At 42.4% G+C, this 15346-nt stretch overlaps 1 protein-coding gene across 2 annotated transcripts in view; it reads right to left on the bottom strand.

Moving 5' to 3' along the window:
• LOC147722733 (NFX1-type zinc finger-containing protein 1-like) overlaps positions 1-15346 on the bottom strand; it is a 1249199-nt gene that overhangs the window by 1061492 nt on the left and 172361 nt on the right. For both annotated transcript variants that reach the window (XM_086965207.1, XM_086965208.1), the window contains one exon: positions 4890-5060. In XM_086965207.1, the coding sequence (XP_086821333.1) occupies positions 4890-5060 (171 nt within the window). The remainder of the gene's footprint in view (positions 1-4889; positions 5061-15346) is intronic.

Genomic DNA, 15346 nt, shown 5'->3' with positions numbered 1-15346 from the left:
TGGAACCGGCTCGATGAACGGTCGCCCCTTGGAAAGGTTTTGGGTGTTCCACCATTGCAGAGAACGATGCGAGCGTCCGTACACCAACACCAGATCTGTCAACTGACCTTGAGCCTGGTTCCACTGACGTGCTAAGCATTCCTGTAGAGGACGCATCTGGGGCTAGATGTAGGTAACTCTAATTTACCGACTCATAAATACCGAATTTTACCGATTCGGTATTTATGAATTGGTAAATTAGAAGGAGGGAGATGTAGGTAAATCAAAAATCTGATTTACCGAATCTGTAACATTCGGTATTTACCGACTCGGTAAATACTGAATCGGTATTGCCCATTGATTCCTATGGGCCTTGAAGGAATCAATGGGCAATACCGATTCGGTATTTATCGAATCGGTAAATACCGAATGTTGCAAGGGGGCAGGGGTGTCACTTTGACACCCTCGAGCACCCCAAGTACAGGCTTGTGTGCCATGTGGCACACATACATGCCCTAAGGGCATGTCTGTGTGTCACATTGCACAGGTGTGCATGCACAGATGTGCATGCACACCTGAAATCGGTATTTTACCACCCAATAGGATTGGGTGGTAAAATACCGACTCTTAAGGGCCTGTGGACTCTTAGGAGTGCCACCTACATATGGATTTACCGAATCGGTAAATATACCGATTCTGTAAATTTACTGATTCAGTAAATTTACAGAATCTGTAAAATATAGGCCCCCTACATATGAAAACCCTAATACCGTCCGGTAAGGGCCGAATTCGGCCGTTACTGACCGGTATTAGGGCTCCTACATCTGGCCCTAAGATTCTTGCGTGAGGTACTATAAATATGCAAGAGGCCATCATCCCTTTCAACTGCATGAACACTTGAGCCGGAAGAGAGTGTTGCGGCTGAAATTTTGTTATGAAGGTCCGTAAACTTGCTATCCTGGGTGGACTGGGATATGCAAGTGCTTTTGAGGTGTTTATTGTGGCACCGGGTACTGTTGTATGTGGGACAGTTGTAGGTGGGACTTTGCGTAGTTTATTGTAAACCCTAAATCGTGGAGCAGTTGGATTGTAGCGTAAATGTGATGTACACACTGGCTGTATGACTTGGCTTTTATCAGCCAGTCATCTAGGTATGGGAAGACGTGAATTTGCTGTCTTATTAGGTGAGATGCAACCACCGCCAGACATTTGGTGAAGACTCTGGGCGCTGTGGTGACTCTGAATGGGAGTACCTTGAATTGGTAATGCTGACCGTCCACTACAAACTGGAGACATTTCCTGTGAGAGGTGTGAATGGGAATATGGAATTAGGCGTCCTTGAGATCTAGAGTGGCAAGGAAATCGCCTTGTGTGAGAAGTGGAAGGACCTGTTGAAGTGTGACCATGCGAAAATGGTATGATTGTATGTATAGGTTTAGGGGTCTGAGGTACAAAATGGGTCTCAAAGAGCCGCCCTTCTTGGGAGTGAGGAAGTACAGGGAGTAAACCCCTGTGTTTTGGTGATGCAGGGGAACTGGTTCTATTGCATGTTTTTGTAGGAGGTAAAGAACCTCTTGCTTTAGCAGCGTTAAATGTTCTGGTGACATTGAGCGCTGTCTGCGTGGTATGTTTGGAGGGATAGAGGTGAGTTCTAGACAATAACCTGATTGAACGATTTGTGTCACCCACCTGTCTGTAGTGATGTTGGTCCAGACAGGTAGGAATTGTGGCAATCTTCCCCCCACCGGAGTGGAATGGTCTGGGGGGAGCGGAGGGAAGTCATTGGGTAGGGGTGGAGGCGGAGCGAGTATTGTTGGTTTTGCCTCTACCCTTGTTATTATTGCCTCTGTAACCTCCTCTTTGATAACCTCTGGTGAATGAGGTCAGGGTGGGATTTTTATAGGAGGTGGAGGGGTTGTCAGAGGAATAGCCTCTGGAGGTGCCCTTGTAGGTGGAGCAACAAAAAGAACGTCTGGGAGATTGCGATTGCAAGGCTCCCATTGATTTTGCTGTGTTGGTGTCTTTTTTCATCTTTTCTAGAGATGAATCCACGGCAGGGCCAAATAGGTGTTGCTGATCAAATAGCTGGTTAAGTATTGTAGTTTGCACTTTGGTTTGAAACCAGAAATACGTAGCCATGCATGTCTATGTAGAAGGACACCTGTGTTAATAGCTCTGGAGGCGGTGTCTGCTACGTCTAGAGCGCAACAAATGGAGATGTTGGTTATGAGTTTACCCTGCTGTATGAGGGAGTTTGCCCTGGTTTTGTATTTGTCAGGAAGGTGTTGCAATAGGGTCTCTAAATGGTCATAGTGTACCTTATCGTACCTAGTCAACAAAGCTTGTGTGTTGGCAATTCGCCATATATTGGCTGCTTGTGATGCTGTAAGTTTTGCAGAAGCGTCCAAGTGTTTTGATTCTTTGTCGGGAGGTGGAGCATCCCCTGACGTTTGTGAATTGGCCCTCTTTCTGACATTGGAGACTACTAAAGAATCCAATGGTATTTATCCCTTGATGTAAACAGGGTCTGCTGGGGCAGATTTGTATTTTTTCTCAATCCTGGGGTTAATAACCATAGCCCTAACAGGAGCTTTGAACACCTCACGGCATGTTTGATTACCCCTGTTAACATGGGGAGGACAGAAGTGGACCTTTGGGATGTATTGAACGTGTCTTTTAAGAAATCCTCCTCCACAGGGTCTGTATGTAAATCTACCCAGTGGTATCGTGCAGCTCTATGAACAAGCTGGTTGAAATCTATGGTGTTCTCTGGAGGGGTGGGTCTAGAGGGATAGATGTCAACTTGTGGTACATTAGGGACATCTGGTGTATTATAATCGTCCCATGGGTCTGGGTTGTGAGGCGGACTAGGATTCCCTAGTGGTGCGTCATCTGTACCCTGCCCCAGTCATCAGAGGTATCATCATCATCATCTATTGGTGGAGGAGATGGTGAGGGGAGTGGAGATGGTGTAGGGGAGTGGTGTGGAGGTGGAGGTGGTGAAGGAATTCTGAGAGGAGATGATGCAATGTCTCTCTTCTTTGGTGGAGGTGGAGGTGGAGCCGGTAGAGGCATGTCCATTGGTCTCTTTTTGGAGCTGAGAATTAGTTGACCTGTTTTTGGGTCTTTTACCAGAGTTTTTGGGGTTGGATCCAGTTTAAAAAGCTCTTCTGGTTGAGGCAGGTCCTTTGGAGCCTAATTTTTCGGTTTCTTTGGCTTGCTTGGCACCGAATCTGGAGTGAATTTATGCTCTTTTGGCTTGGCAGCGTGAGATTTCTCTGAAGGAACCTGCGGTACTGGTTGATTTTTCGGTTCCGAGGGTTTTTTCGACTCCAACGGTTGACCATTTGTACTTTTTGAAAGTTGCTTTTTTTAGTTGGTTCCAATGATTTTTCCGGACCACGGGGTCGGTGCTAGTAGGTTTAGGTGCCGAGAGCGTCGATGTGGAGGCAGTGCTTGGCATGGAAGAGGAGGATGGTTTCTTTTTGGGTGCAGGGGTTTGGCTTTCGGCACCAACAGCAGGCTGACTCGATCCAGAGTGGCCTGAAGGCTTGTTTGTGCCCGAAGGCAGGGCGGGAGAAGTTTTGTCTTGGTGCGTACCTAGTCCCGAAGGTGAAGGTGTTACCAAAACCTTTTGCGGTGGTGGAGAGAGTGGGTCAGGGTGGATGTCACTACTTACAACCCGCTGCCCAGGAGTGATGTCTTCGACGTCGAAGTCATGGGCTTCTTCTTCGATCTGCTCCAACTCTGGCACATCGGCGCCCTCCTGGAAGATGTCGTCAGGGATGGATGTCGACGAGCGAGCCATGCTTCTTCGAGCTCGACAATGCCGAATGGTCTTCTTGGAGCGGAAAGAGACACAAGCTGGACAGTCTCTGGCCTCGTGCTCCAGTGAAAGGCAAAGGTTACACACCTCATGAAGGTCTGTGTGTGGAAACTTCGATCCACATTGAGGACACTTTTTTAAAAGGAGTCCTTTCCATGAGCCAGATGTACTGGCCTAGGTAGGCCCGAAGGCCTTCGTCGATGACCGGAATCGAGGACTTTGAAGTTGAAGAGATGCGCGCCGACTAGAGATCGCAATCGAAACAATACCGGGGAAAAGGTGAAGGATTGCGAGTCGAAAGTTGTATCGGTAACGGCACCGAACTGGAGCGCAATAAACACATCCGAGCCCGATGGCGGAAAAAAAAAATCTGAAGATGGAGCCGATGCCCATGTACACTATGATCCAAAGGAGGAGTCACCTATCTCGTGACTTCCAAAGACTTTTCCAAGACAAAAAAAGTGCCAACATCCGGGCCCAACTCCAGATGGCAATCTATGCACATGTGTGTGATCTGCAGCTCATATGCCTCAAACTAAATGTTTTTAAAAAAAATCCAATTTACAAATGACAGACCTGGCTAATTTTGTAAAGGTGTACTATTTTCATGAGAAAAAATCTTGCAGAGCTCTTTTTACCAAGCCATCTTTCCCTTTGCTTCTCAGTTTGTTTTCTTACTACCTTCACTAATAGGTGCTTAAAACTCCTGATGTAGTGGATTGGTTTATCAGGATTCTCCCTGGGTTGCTGCATACGACTCTGCTTCTTGGACTTTGTGGAGGTGTCAATGGGTAGAAAGTTAAAGGACTGAGGGCCTGCCACAGTCAAGAGTCGCTATAAGCAGGTGCTACCCTCCAGTCATTCAGAGTGCACTGATGTTACTGGAGAGTCAATGGTGCAGCTACAAAAGCTTTAGTGGAGGCATCAGAAGGTCTAAAATATATAGACTTAGTGCTGCTTCTTTGACACACCAGATTTCATAGATTGTTTTAATATCACCCTTAACAATTAGCTGAGTTAAGCAGCAGTTTGAATAAATTCACATTTATTTTACATTTTATTACAGATTTTCTTTCCAAATCACCTTTATTTCTCCATTTATCTCTATCTCTGTCTTTGAAAAAATCTTCTACAGAAGACTGACTGATGCACTTTATGGGGCTCGACTGACAATGCCAACGTCCACCAGAGAAATCCTGAATTGGAGGTGCTCTGTTACCAGTCACTTGAGATGCTGCTCTTCTACCAGGTCTACCTGCAAAACAAAAGAAATCTATTACTGTACATTTTTACTGTTAACTGATTTTCCTAAAACGAAATTGAAATAGCTGTAGGATAGTGAGAAATGATTAACGCTTTGCCAGTGACGTTTGACCCATAACTCCTAAATGAGAAGGACAGTATAGACTTCCTGTTATTGGGTCATTAAATGATAATATTTGTGGATAATCATTCAAATCTTTCTTCCCAACAATATTCTGAATATATGTCTTCTTTTGTGCACACATTGCTATTCAAATATCCCTAATAGTACTGACAAAAGAACAATGAATACCCAAATGCATGCATTTACACTAACATTTAAATTGGTAACATACTTTAACAAAATGGACACCAAAATGACCCTAGAGGAAGTTTTGTGAAGGATGGATCATGGATCCAATTAAATATGTACTGGGGCAAAATATGATCCTATCCCATAATGGGTGAAATATGGGCTAGACATAAAGGAGCAGGACTGTTGCTAGACCCAAAATTCCCAAGACTCAATATGTGGTACAATGGTTGATTGTATTAGGCAATTACAGTTCACTAGTTGGTTGACTGAAAGTGGATCTTTTCACAAGTAATAAAGCCTGCTGTCCTATTGCCACCTCGTATATGGGACTAGGGGTACAGTGGGTACTCTGTAGTGATGGCATACCATAATGGGAGCATGACGTACAAAAGTCACAGTAGAGGGATGGAGAAATGAGACAGAACTCCAGGATAGTTAACAGAGCCAAATCAAGAACAGGAGAGGGGCCTGGACACAGTGATAGAGGATCTGTCTCCATGTAAAAAGGAAAATGCTACTTACCAGTATGCATCAGTTCTTGGCATGTAGGGCTGCAGAGCCACACACTATTGTATAGATCGCCATCTGGTGGTGGGCCCGGATGATTACACTTTGTTGTTGTCTTGCAAGAGTCTTTGTCTGTTAAATGACTCCTCCTGTAGATCGTAGTGCGCATGGGCATTGACTCCATCCTCAGATTGTTTTTCGCCATTGGGGAAATGATGGAAGTTGTACAAGTATAGAAAAGGATGTCCATGTCTTGTGTATCTAATTAAGATATTACTGGAACAGATATAGGTAGCCGGGGAGGCGGGTGGGTGTGTGTGGCTCTGCAGCCCTAAATGCCAAGAACAGATGCATACTGGTAAGTAGCATTTTTTGTTCGAGGCATATGGGCTGCAGACCACACACTATTGCATTGATTGCATAGCAGTTTTTCTCCCTTAGCGGCGACCACCAATATCTGTTGCAGTAGTTTGAAATAATATCTTGAGTACAGCCTGGCCCACACTAGCTTGTTGTTTTGCTTGCACATCTACACAGTAGTGTTTTGTAAATGTTTACGGTGTAGACCATGTAGGTGCTTTACAGATATCATCTAGGGGTATATTTCATAGGAATGCCATAGATGCCCCTAATTTACGGGTGGAATGAGCCCTAGGGGGAATAGATAGAGTGCGTTTCGCTTTTTGGTAACAAATTTGAATGCATTTAACAATCCACCTTGCAGTCCCAGATTTTGAAATAGGATTACTTTTATGTGGAGGAGAAAAGGACACAAACAATTGTTTTGGTTTAAGAAATGGTTTTGTCCTATCAATGTAGTAGAGGAGTGCTCTTGTTACATCTAATGTATGTAGAGCTCTTTCCGCAACTGTTTGTGGTTGAGAAAAGAATACTGGCAACTCAATAGATTGGTTGAGGTGGAACAGTGAAATGACTTTTGGAAGGAATTTCGGGTTTGTTTTGGGAACAACTTTGTTGTGATGGAGTTGTATGAATGGTTCTTGAATTGTTAATGCCTGGATCTCACTTACTCTTCTGAGTGTGGTAATAGCAACTAAAAAAGCAACTTTCCATGTAAGGAACTGTAACTCACACTTATGCAAGGGTTCAAATGGAGGACCCATAAGTCTAGTGAGAACAATATTTAAATTCCATAACAGGGAGGGTGGTATCCTGGGAGTAATTATTCTTTTGAGTCCTTCAATAAACGCTTTGATGGCAGGTACTCTAAATAATGACAAATGTTGTCTGTTTTGAAGGTAGGCTGCTATAGCAGCAAGATGTAACCTGATTGAGGAGTACTCTACATTACATCTTTGTAGATGGAGCAGGTAGCATATGATGTTTTGGATAGAAACATCTAATGGGTTAATGTTGTTATTTGTGCAATACACAACAAACCTTTTCCACTTGGCTGCATAGCATGCTCTAGTGGTGGGGCGTCTCGCTTCTTTTATGACATTCATACAATCAGGCAGAAGATTGAGGCATCCAAATTCTAAGTCCTCAGGAGCCAAATCGCTAGGTTGAGCTGCATTGGGTCTGGATGCATGATCTCCCCATGGTTCTGTGTCAGGAGATGTGGATAGAGTTTTAATTTTTGATGTGGTACTACTGAGAGTTCTAGTAGTTTGGAGTACCATGGTTGTCTTGCTATGAGAATCAATGTGAGGGAATGTTGCTGTAGCTTGCGTACCACTAACGGAATTGGTGGGAGAGGCGGAAAAGCGTACGCAAGTTTGTTTGACCAACCCATCCATATCACATTGCCTTTGGACAACAGTTGTGGGTATCTGGCGGCGAAGCTTGGGCATTTGGAGTTGCAGTGTGTGGCGAACAGATCTATCTCTGGTTGGCCCCACTTGTGAAAGAAAGGTTGAAGAACTTGAGGATGAAGTTCCCACTTGTGTATCTGTTGTGTCTGACGACTTAACAGATCCGCAACTTGATTGTGAACTCCTGGTAGATGTTCTGCTAACAGAAAGATTTTTTTGAGGAATGGCCCACCTCCATATGCTCTGCGCCAGCCGGGAGAGCTGTAAGGAGTGTGTTCCTCCCTGTTTTTGGATGTAATACATGGCTGTCATATTGTCGGTACGGACTAGTACAGCCTTGCTTGATAGGTAATGTTGAAACGATTTTAGAGCTAGAAAAATTGCTAGCAAATCCAGATGATTTATGTGGAGTAGCTTTTGTTGCGGTGTCCATGTGCCCTGTACTGTGTGTTCATCCAAATGCGCTCCCCATCCTGTGAGAGATGCGTCTGTGGTTAGCACCACTTGTGGAACAGGCTCTATGAACGGCCGGCCCTTGGAAAGGTTTTTGGTGTTCCACCACTGCAGAGAGCGATGTGTCCGGTCGTCCACCACCACCAGATCTCTTATTTGTTGTTGAGCCTGATCCCACTGACTTTCTTAGCACTCTTGTATTGGGCACATTTGTAGTACTGAGTGTGGCACTAAGAAAATGCAAGATGCCATTATTCCGATTAATTGCATGAACACTCGAGCTGGTAGTGAGTGTTGCGACTGGAATTTTGATATAGGAGCTTGCATACTTTGTATCATTGTTGGATTGGGGGATGCAATTGATTTGGAGGTATCTATTGTGGCACCTAGATACAGTTGAGACAGGGACGGTTGGAGATGTGACTTTGTTTGATTTTCTGTGAATCCTAGCTTGTGTAATAGGCAGATGGTCTGATGAGTGTGCTGTACATATTGATGGTATGAGTTGGATTTTATTAACCAGTAGTCTAGGTATGGGAAGACATGAATGTTGTCCCTTCTTAAGTGTGCTGCTACTACTGCTAGACACTTTGTTAAAACTCCAGGTGCTGTAGTTACTTTGAAAGGGAGTACTTTGAATTGGTAATGTTGACCGTCTAGTACTCATCAAAGGTACTTTCTGTGAGATTGATGGATAGGAATGTGGAAGTAGGCGTCCTTGAGATCGAATGTGGCAAGGAAGTCGCCTTGTTTTAACAAAGGCCGAACCTGCTGTAATGTGACCATATGGAAGTGGTTGGACTGTATGTAAAGGTTTAGAGGCCTTAGATCTAGTATAGGTCTGAGGGAACTGTCCTTTTTTTATATGAGAAAGTGTAGGGAGTAAACTCCTGTGTTTTGATGGTGTTTTGGGACTGGTTCTATTGCATTCTTTTGCAGTAGAGATGCAAACTCTTGTTTTAGGAGTGTGAGATGCTCCTGTGACATGGGACGTTGTCTGGGTGGTATTGTTGGAAGAGTGGAAGTGAGCTTCAGGCAATAACGTAACAGTACTCCCGTATTTTTAGCTCTAGAGGCTGTGTCGGCGGCATTTAATGCACAGCGAATTGAGGTATTGGTAATAACCTCGGAAGCCCTGGCTTTATATTGTTCTGATAAATGTTGCATGAGTGTTTCTAGCTCATCATAATGAGCTTGATCATATCTTGCTAACAAAGCTTGAGTGTAAGCGATTCTCCAGACGTTGGCTGTTTGTGAGATGGTGCTTTTTCCTGAAGCATCTAAAAGCTTGGATTCCTTATCAGGGGGTGGAGCATCCCCTGTTGTCTGCGAGTTAGCTCTTTTCCTCGCATTTGGCAGCTGACCTTTGATGTATGCTGGGTCAGTTGGAGCCGCTTTATACTTTTTTTCTAGTCTGGGGTTAATTACCGTGGCACTGACGGGGTCTTTGAATACCTCTGGTGCATGTTTTACCACTCCATTAAGTATTGGTAATGTGGTTGTGGTTTTATGTGACAACAGTAATGTATCAATAAGGTAGTCCTCTTCCACTGGATCTGTATGTAAGTCCACTCCATGAAAAGTGGCTGCTCTATGAATGAGCTGTGTAAACCCAATAGTGTCATCAGGGAGGGATGGTCTACAAGGGTATGCGTCATCTTGTGGCAGATCTAGTGCATCTGGTACATTACAATCTTCCCAGGGATCATCTGATGGCCCAGGAATATTGTCTGGGTCATCTGTGTCATCTATGTGTTGCTCACTTTCTACCCCATGTGAATAATTGTCTTCATCGTCATCATCCTGTGGTATAGGGCTATGGGTGATGGATGGTGAGTGTGCAGGAGAAATATCTATTGGTATCTCTAGAAAAAGTGAAGGAATTCTTATGGGGAAGTTTGAGCATGCTTTTAAGAGGAACTGGATGTGGTTTGGGAGAGTCCATTTTCCTCTTTTCAGGCACTGTAATTACATATCCAGTCTTTGGATTAAAACAAAGAGTCTTTTGTTTTGGATCTGGGTAGAAAAGCTCTTCTGCGGAAGTATCCTTTTTTGGTGCCGTTTTATCTTGCTGGGACCGAAATGCTTAGAAGGTTTTACAGTGTCTATTGTCTTTGGAGCGGATCTTGGCTTCGGTTCCGAAGACTTGGTGTCATGTTTATTTTTCGGATCAGAGCTTTTTGGATCCGGAAATACTGGTCCCGAAGCACGATTGGGATTGGGTCTAAGGCACCAAGAGATCAAGGAATCTCTGAAAGAATTACAATCAGAATACTGGTGGCCGGGGATGAGCATGCAACATTACAAATTTGCAAAGAGCTGTCCAAACTGCAACAGAGATCGCAGTAGCGAACCGACCGGAGTATTGCCATGGCCCTTCTTGTAGTTAGCATAAGGCTATCTATAGGTAAAATCCAGCGTCCCATTAATTTCTGTTTAAGACTAGATTCACTTAAAAATACAGACCCCAGCGCTCGGCTGACGCCAGAACTCTTATAAATGATTTGCGAGTCTTTATCGGCACATACCCAATTGGCATGCTACATTCTGACCAGGGTCCTGCTTTTAGCTCTCGAGCTTATAAGGAGGCCATGACCAGAATGGGCATTGCATTGCGGTACTCTGTTCCCTTCCATCCTGAGGGAAATGGGATTGTGGAAAGAAAAAACCGGCACATAAAGCAATCTATAACGGCGAGGGTATTAGGTTCGGGTGATGGGTGGGTCCAACATTTAACAAGTGTCCAACGTAGTCCTAATAACCTGCCAAGAAATTCTCTAAAAGGTTTCAGTCCGTACGAACTATTGTTCGGTACTAGAATGCATATTCAGGACTTAGATAGTCAGACTTCAGTGGTAGAGAAAAAATGCTTTGATATCAAAGATCGTTTGGCTGTTTTACAGGACTTAAATGAAACAAGAAAAGCTCTGAGCAACATAAAGTTAAAACAGCAGCCAACAGCCACTGAAGATAAACCACTTGTCCCAGCAAGGCCTGTCTGGATTCCAAAGATTGGGGATCTGGTCAGAGAGAAGATCGCAGTGAAGAAGGAATTTGGGCCTTCTTACAGAAAAGCAGTACCTGTCTTAGCTGTCAACGGAACAAGATCAGTTGTACTACCGCCCCTTGCTGGTAAAAAGGAGAACCGAGTTGTATCCATCGACCTGGTAAAACCACAATCATGTGGCCAATAATAAGTAGTAGGCCCAGTGGACTCCCAAGAAATAGCAGAATACCAAAATTTGCTACAATCCAAGAGGTTCAAACTGAGAGACTAATCACATTTGATAAACCTGCAGTTAATAACAAGCATTTGCAATGCATAAGGTCTCGCATTAGGAAAGTTTGAGCTATTGGTATTGTAAATGACACATTTTTTATTTATGTGTTGGTTTTGAAAATAGCAAAAATAAAAGCTTTGTCATTTACAGTGCCAATAGTTATAACTTGTGACACCTATAGCATTTGTAATGCAATATGTGTTGTATTCCCGTGACTTAGATGTATTGATATTACAAATAACAATGGCTTTTAATTTTTTAATAATTAATACTTAAATAAAAGTTATTGTAATTTATGATGGCAATAGCTTAAACTTTTGTAAATAACTTTTGTGAAGAATATGTTCTGTGTATTTTATTGTGACGAAAATCCAAGAACAGAAGTGAAATACTAACCTCTTTTTGTGACATTTGTAATAAAGCTTGACACATTGAGAGAACATATTTGACCCAGTTGTTGTTGAATGGTTGCACAGATTGATGTGGTGGCGCTGAGTGATGTTGTGGTGGCGACTAGTGATGCTGTGGCATTCAATGATCCTGTGGTAGCACATAGTGATGTTGTTGTGCCCCTTAGTGATGCTGTGGTGGTGCTGAGTAATGCTGTGGTGATGCGATAGATAGAGTGAGTGGGATAGATAGAGTGAGGGCGATAGATAGATAGATAGAGTGAGGGCGATAAATAGATAGAGGGAGGGAGATAGATAGATAGAGGGAGGGCGATAGATAGCTAGACAGATAGATAGAGTGATGGTGATCAGTATCTAGATAAATATATAGATAGAATGATAGATAGATAGAGTGAGGGCGATAGATAGTGAGGGCAATAGATAGATAGATAGAGTGAGGGTGATAGAGTGAGGGCAATAGATAGATAGATAGAGTGAGGGTGATAGATAGAGTGAGGGCGATAGCAAGATAGAGTGAGGGCGATAGATAGAGTGAGGGCAAAAGATAGATAGATTGATAGATAGAGTGAGGTAGATAGATAGATAGATAGATAGATAGATAGATAGATAGATAGATAGATAGATAGATAGATAGATAGATAGATAGATAGATAGATAGATAGATAGATAGATAGATAGATAGATAGACAGACAGATAGATAGAGTGTTATGTTATGCTATGTTTTGTTATGCTATGCAATGTTTTGTTTTGCTATTCTATGCTTTGTTTTGCTATTCTATGCTTTGTTTTGTTATGCTATGCTATGTTTTTTGCTATCCTATGCTTTGTTTTGTTATGCTATGCAATGCTTTGTTGTGTTTTGCTATGATTTGTTATGCTATGCTTTATTGTGTTTTGCTATGTTTTGTTATGCTATGTCTTGTTGCGTTTTATTTTGCTATGCTATGTTTTGTTATGCTTTGTTTTATTATGCTAATGTTTTGTTATGCTGTTTTGTTATGATATGCTATGCTTTGTTATGCTATGCTTATTATGCTATGCTGTGTTTTGCTATGCTATGCTTTGTTATGCTATGCTATGTTTTGTTATGCTATGTTTTGTTATGCTATGCTATACGTTGTGTTTTATTATGCTATGCTTTGTTTTGCTATGCTATGTTTTGTTATGCTGTGCTATGTTTTGTTGTGTTTGATATGCCATGTTTTGCTATGCTATTATGTTTTGTTTTGTTTTGTTAAGCTATGCTATGTTTTGTTGTGTTTTGCTGTTTTGTTATGCTATGTGTTGTTTTGTTATGCTATGTTGTGTCATGTTATGCAATGTTTAGTTATGCTATGCTATGTTTGTTTTGCTATCCTATGCTTTGTTTTGTTATGCTATGCTCCGTTTAGTTTTGCTATCCTATGCTTTGTTTTGTTATGCTATGCTATGGTTTGTTGTGTTTTGTTATGCTATGCTATGCTTTGTTGTGTTTTGATATGCTATGCTTTGTTATGCTACTTTGTGTTATGCTATGCTATGTTTTGTTGTGTTTTATTATGCTATGCTTTGTTTTGCTATGCTATGTTTTGTTATGCTATGCTTCGTTATGCTATGCTTTGTTATGCTATGCTTTTTTATGCTATGCTTTGTTATGCTATGTTTTTTTATGCTATGCCAAGCATTGTTTTGTTAGGCTATGCTATGTTGTGTTTTGTTATGCTATGCTATGTTGTGTTTTGTTATGCTATGCTATGTTTTGTTGTGTTTTGTTATGCTAGGTTTTGCTATGCTTTGCAATGCTATGTTTTGTTATGTATGCTATGTTTTGTTGTGTGTTGTTGTTTTGTTATGCTATGCTTTTTTTAAGTTATGTTATGCTATGCTTTGTTATGTTATGCTATGTTTTGTTCTGCTGTGTTGTGCTTTGTTATGCTATGTTTTGTTATGTTATGCTATGTTTTGTTATGCTATGCTATGCTTTGTTTTGCTATCCTATGCTTTGTTTTGTTATGTTATGCTATGTTTAGTTTTGCTATCCTATGCTTTGTTATGCTATGCTATGTTTTGTTGTGTTTTGCTATGATTTGTTATGCCATGCTATGTTTTGTTGTGTTTTATTATGCTATGCTGTGTTTTGCTATGCTATGTTTTGTTATGTTATGTTATGTTTTGTTATGCTATGCTATGCTTTGTTATACTATGTTTTGTTATGCTAAGCTTTGTTTTGTTATGATATGCTATGTTGTGTTTGGTTATGCTATGCTATGTTTTGTTGTGTTTTCTTATGCTAAGCTATGTTTTGCTATGCTTTGCAATGCTGTGTTTTGTTATGTATGCTATGTTTTGTTGTGTTTAGTTATGCTATGCTGTATTTTGTTGTGTTTTGCTATGTTTTGTTATGCTATGTTTTGTTATGCTATGCTTTGTTTTATGTTATGTGCTGTTTTGTTGTGTTATGTTATGCTATGCTATGTTTTGTTTTACTATGCTATGTTTTGTTTTGCTATTATTTGTTATGTTATGCTATGGTTTGTTTTTTTATACTATGCTATGTTTTGCTGTGTTTTGCTATGTTTTGTTTTGCTATGTTTTGTTATGCTATGTTTTGTTATGCTATGCTTTGTTTTATGTTATGTTATGCTATGTTTTGTTCTGCTGTGTTTTGTTGTGCTATGTTATGCTATGCTATGTTTTGTTTTACTATGATATGTTTTGTTTTGCTATGCTTTGTTATGTTATGCTTTGTTTTGTTATGCTATTTTTTTTATGCTATGTTTTGTTATGCTATGTTTTGTTATGCTATGCTATGCTTTGTTGTGTTTTGCTATGCTATGTTTTGTTTTGTTATGCTATGTTTTGTTTTGCTATCCTATGCTTTGTTTTGTTATGCTGGGCTTTTGCTATCCTATGCTTTTGTTTGTTATGCTATGCTATGCTGTGTTTCGTTATGCTATGCTATGTTTTGTTATGCTATGCGGTGAGGGTGTGTGAGTGTGTGTGAGGGTGAGTGAGGGTGAGTGAGGGTGAGGTGGGTGAGGGTGTGTGAGGGTGAGGGTTTTTAAGGGTGATGGTGTGTGAGGGTGAGTGGGTGAGGGGGTGTGAGGGGGTGTGAGGGTGAGGGTGTGAGAGTGAGAGTGAGTGAGGGTGTGTGAGGGTGAGAAGGGGTGAGGGGGGTGAGGGTGTGTGAGGGTGTGGGGGTGAGACGGTGAGGGGGTGTGAGGGTGAGTGAGGGGGTGTGAGGGGGTGTGAGGGTATGTGAGGGGTGAGAGGGTGTGAGGGTGAGGGGGTGTGAGGGTGAGGGGTGTGAGGGTGAGGGGGTGTGAGGGTGAGGGGGTGTGAGGGTGAGGGAGGTGTGAGGGGGGTGTGAGGGTGAGGCGGTGTGAGGGTGAGGCGGTGTGAGGGTGAGAGGGTGTGTGAAGGTGAGGGGTTGTGAGGGTGAGAGGGTGTGTGAGGGTGAGAGGGTGAGGGTGAGGGTGTGTGAGAGTGAGGGGGTGTGAGGGTGAGGAGGTGTGTGAGGGGTCAGGGAGTTTGAGGGGGTGAGGGCGAGTGAGGGGTGTGAGGGCGTGAGGGTGAG

Source organism: Lissotriton vulgaris, chromosome 4_1, assembly GCF_964263255.1.
Source record: "Lissotriton vulgaris chromosome 4_1, aLisVul1.2, whole genome shotgun sequence".
NCBI classification, from domain to species: Eukaryota; Metazoa; Chordata; class Amphibia; order Caudata; family Salamandridae; genus Lissotriton; species Lissotriton vulgaris.
This window is presented reverse-complemented; position numbering and strand designations above follow the sequence as displayed.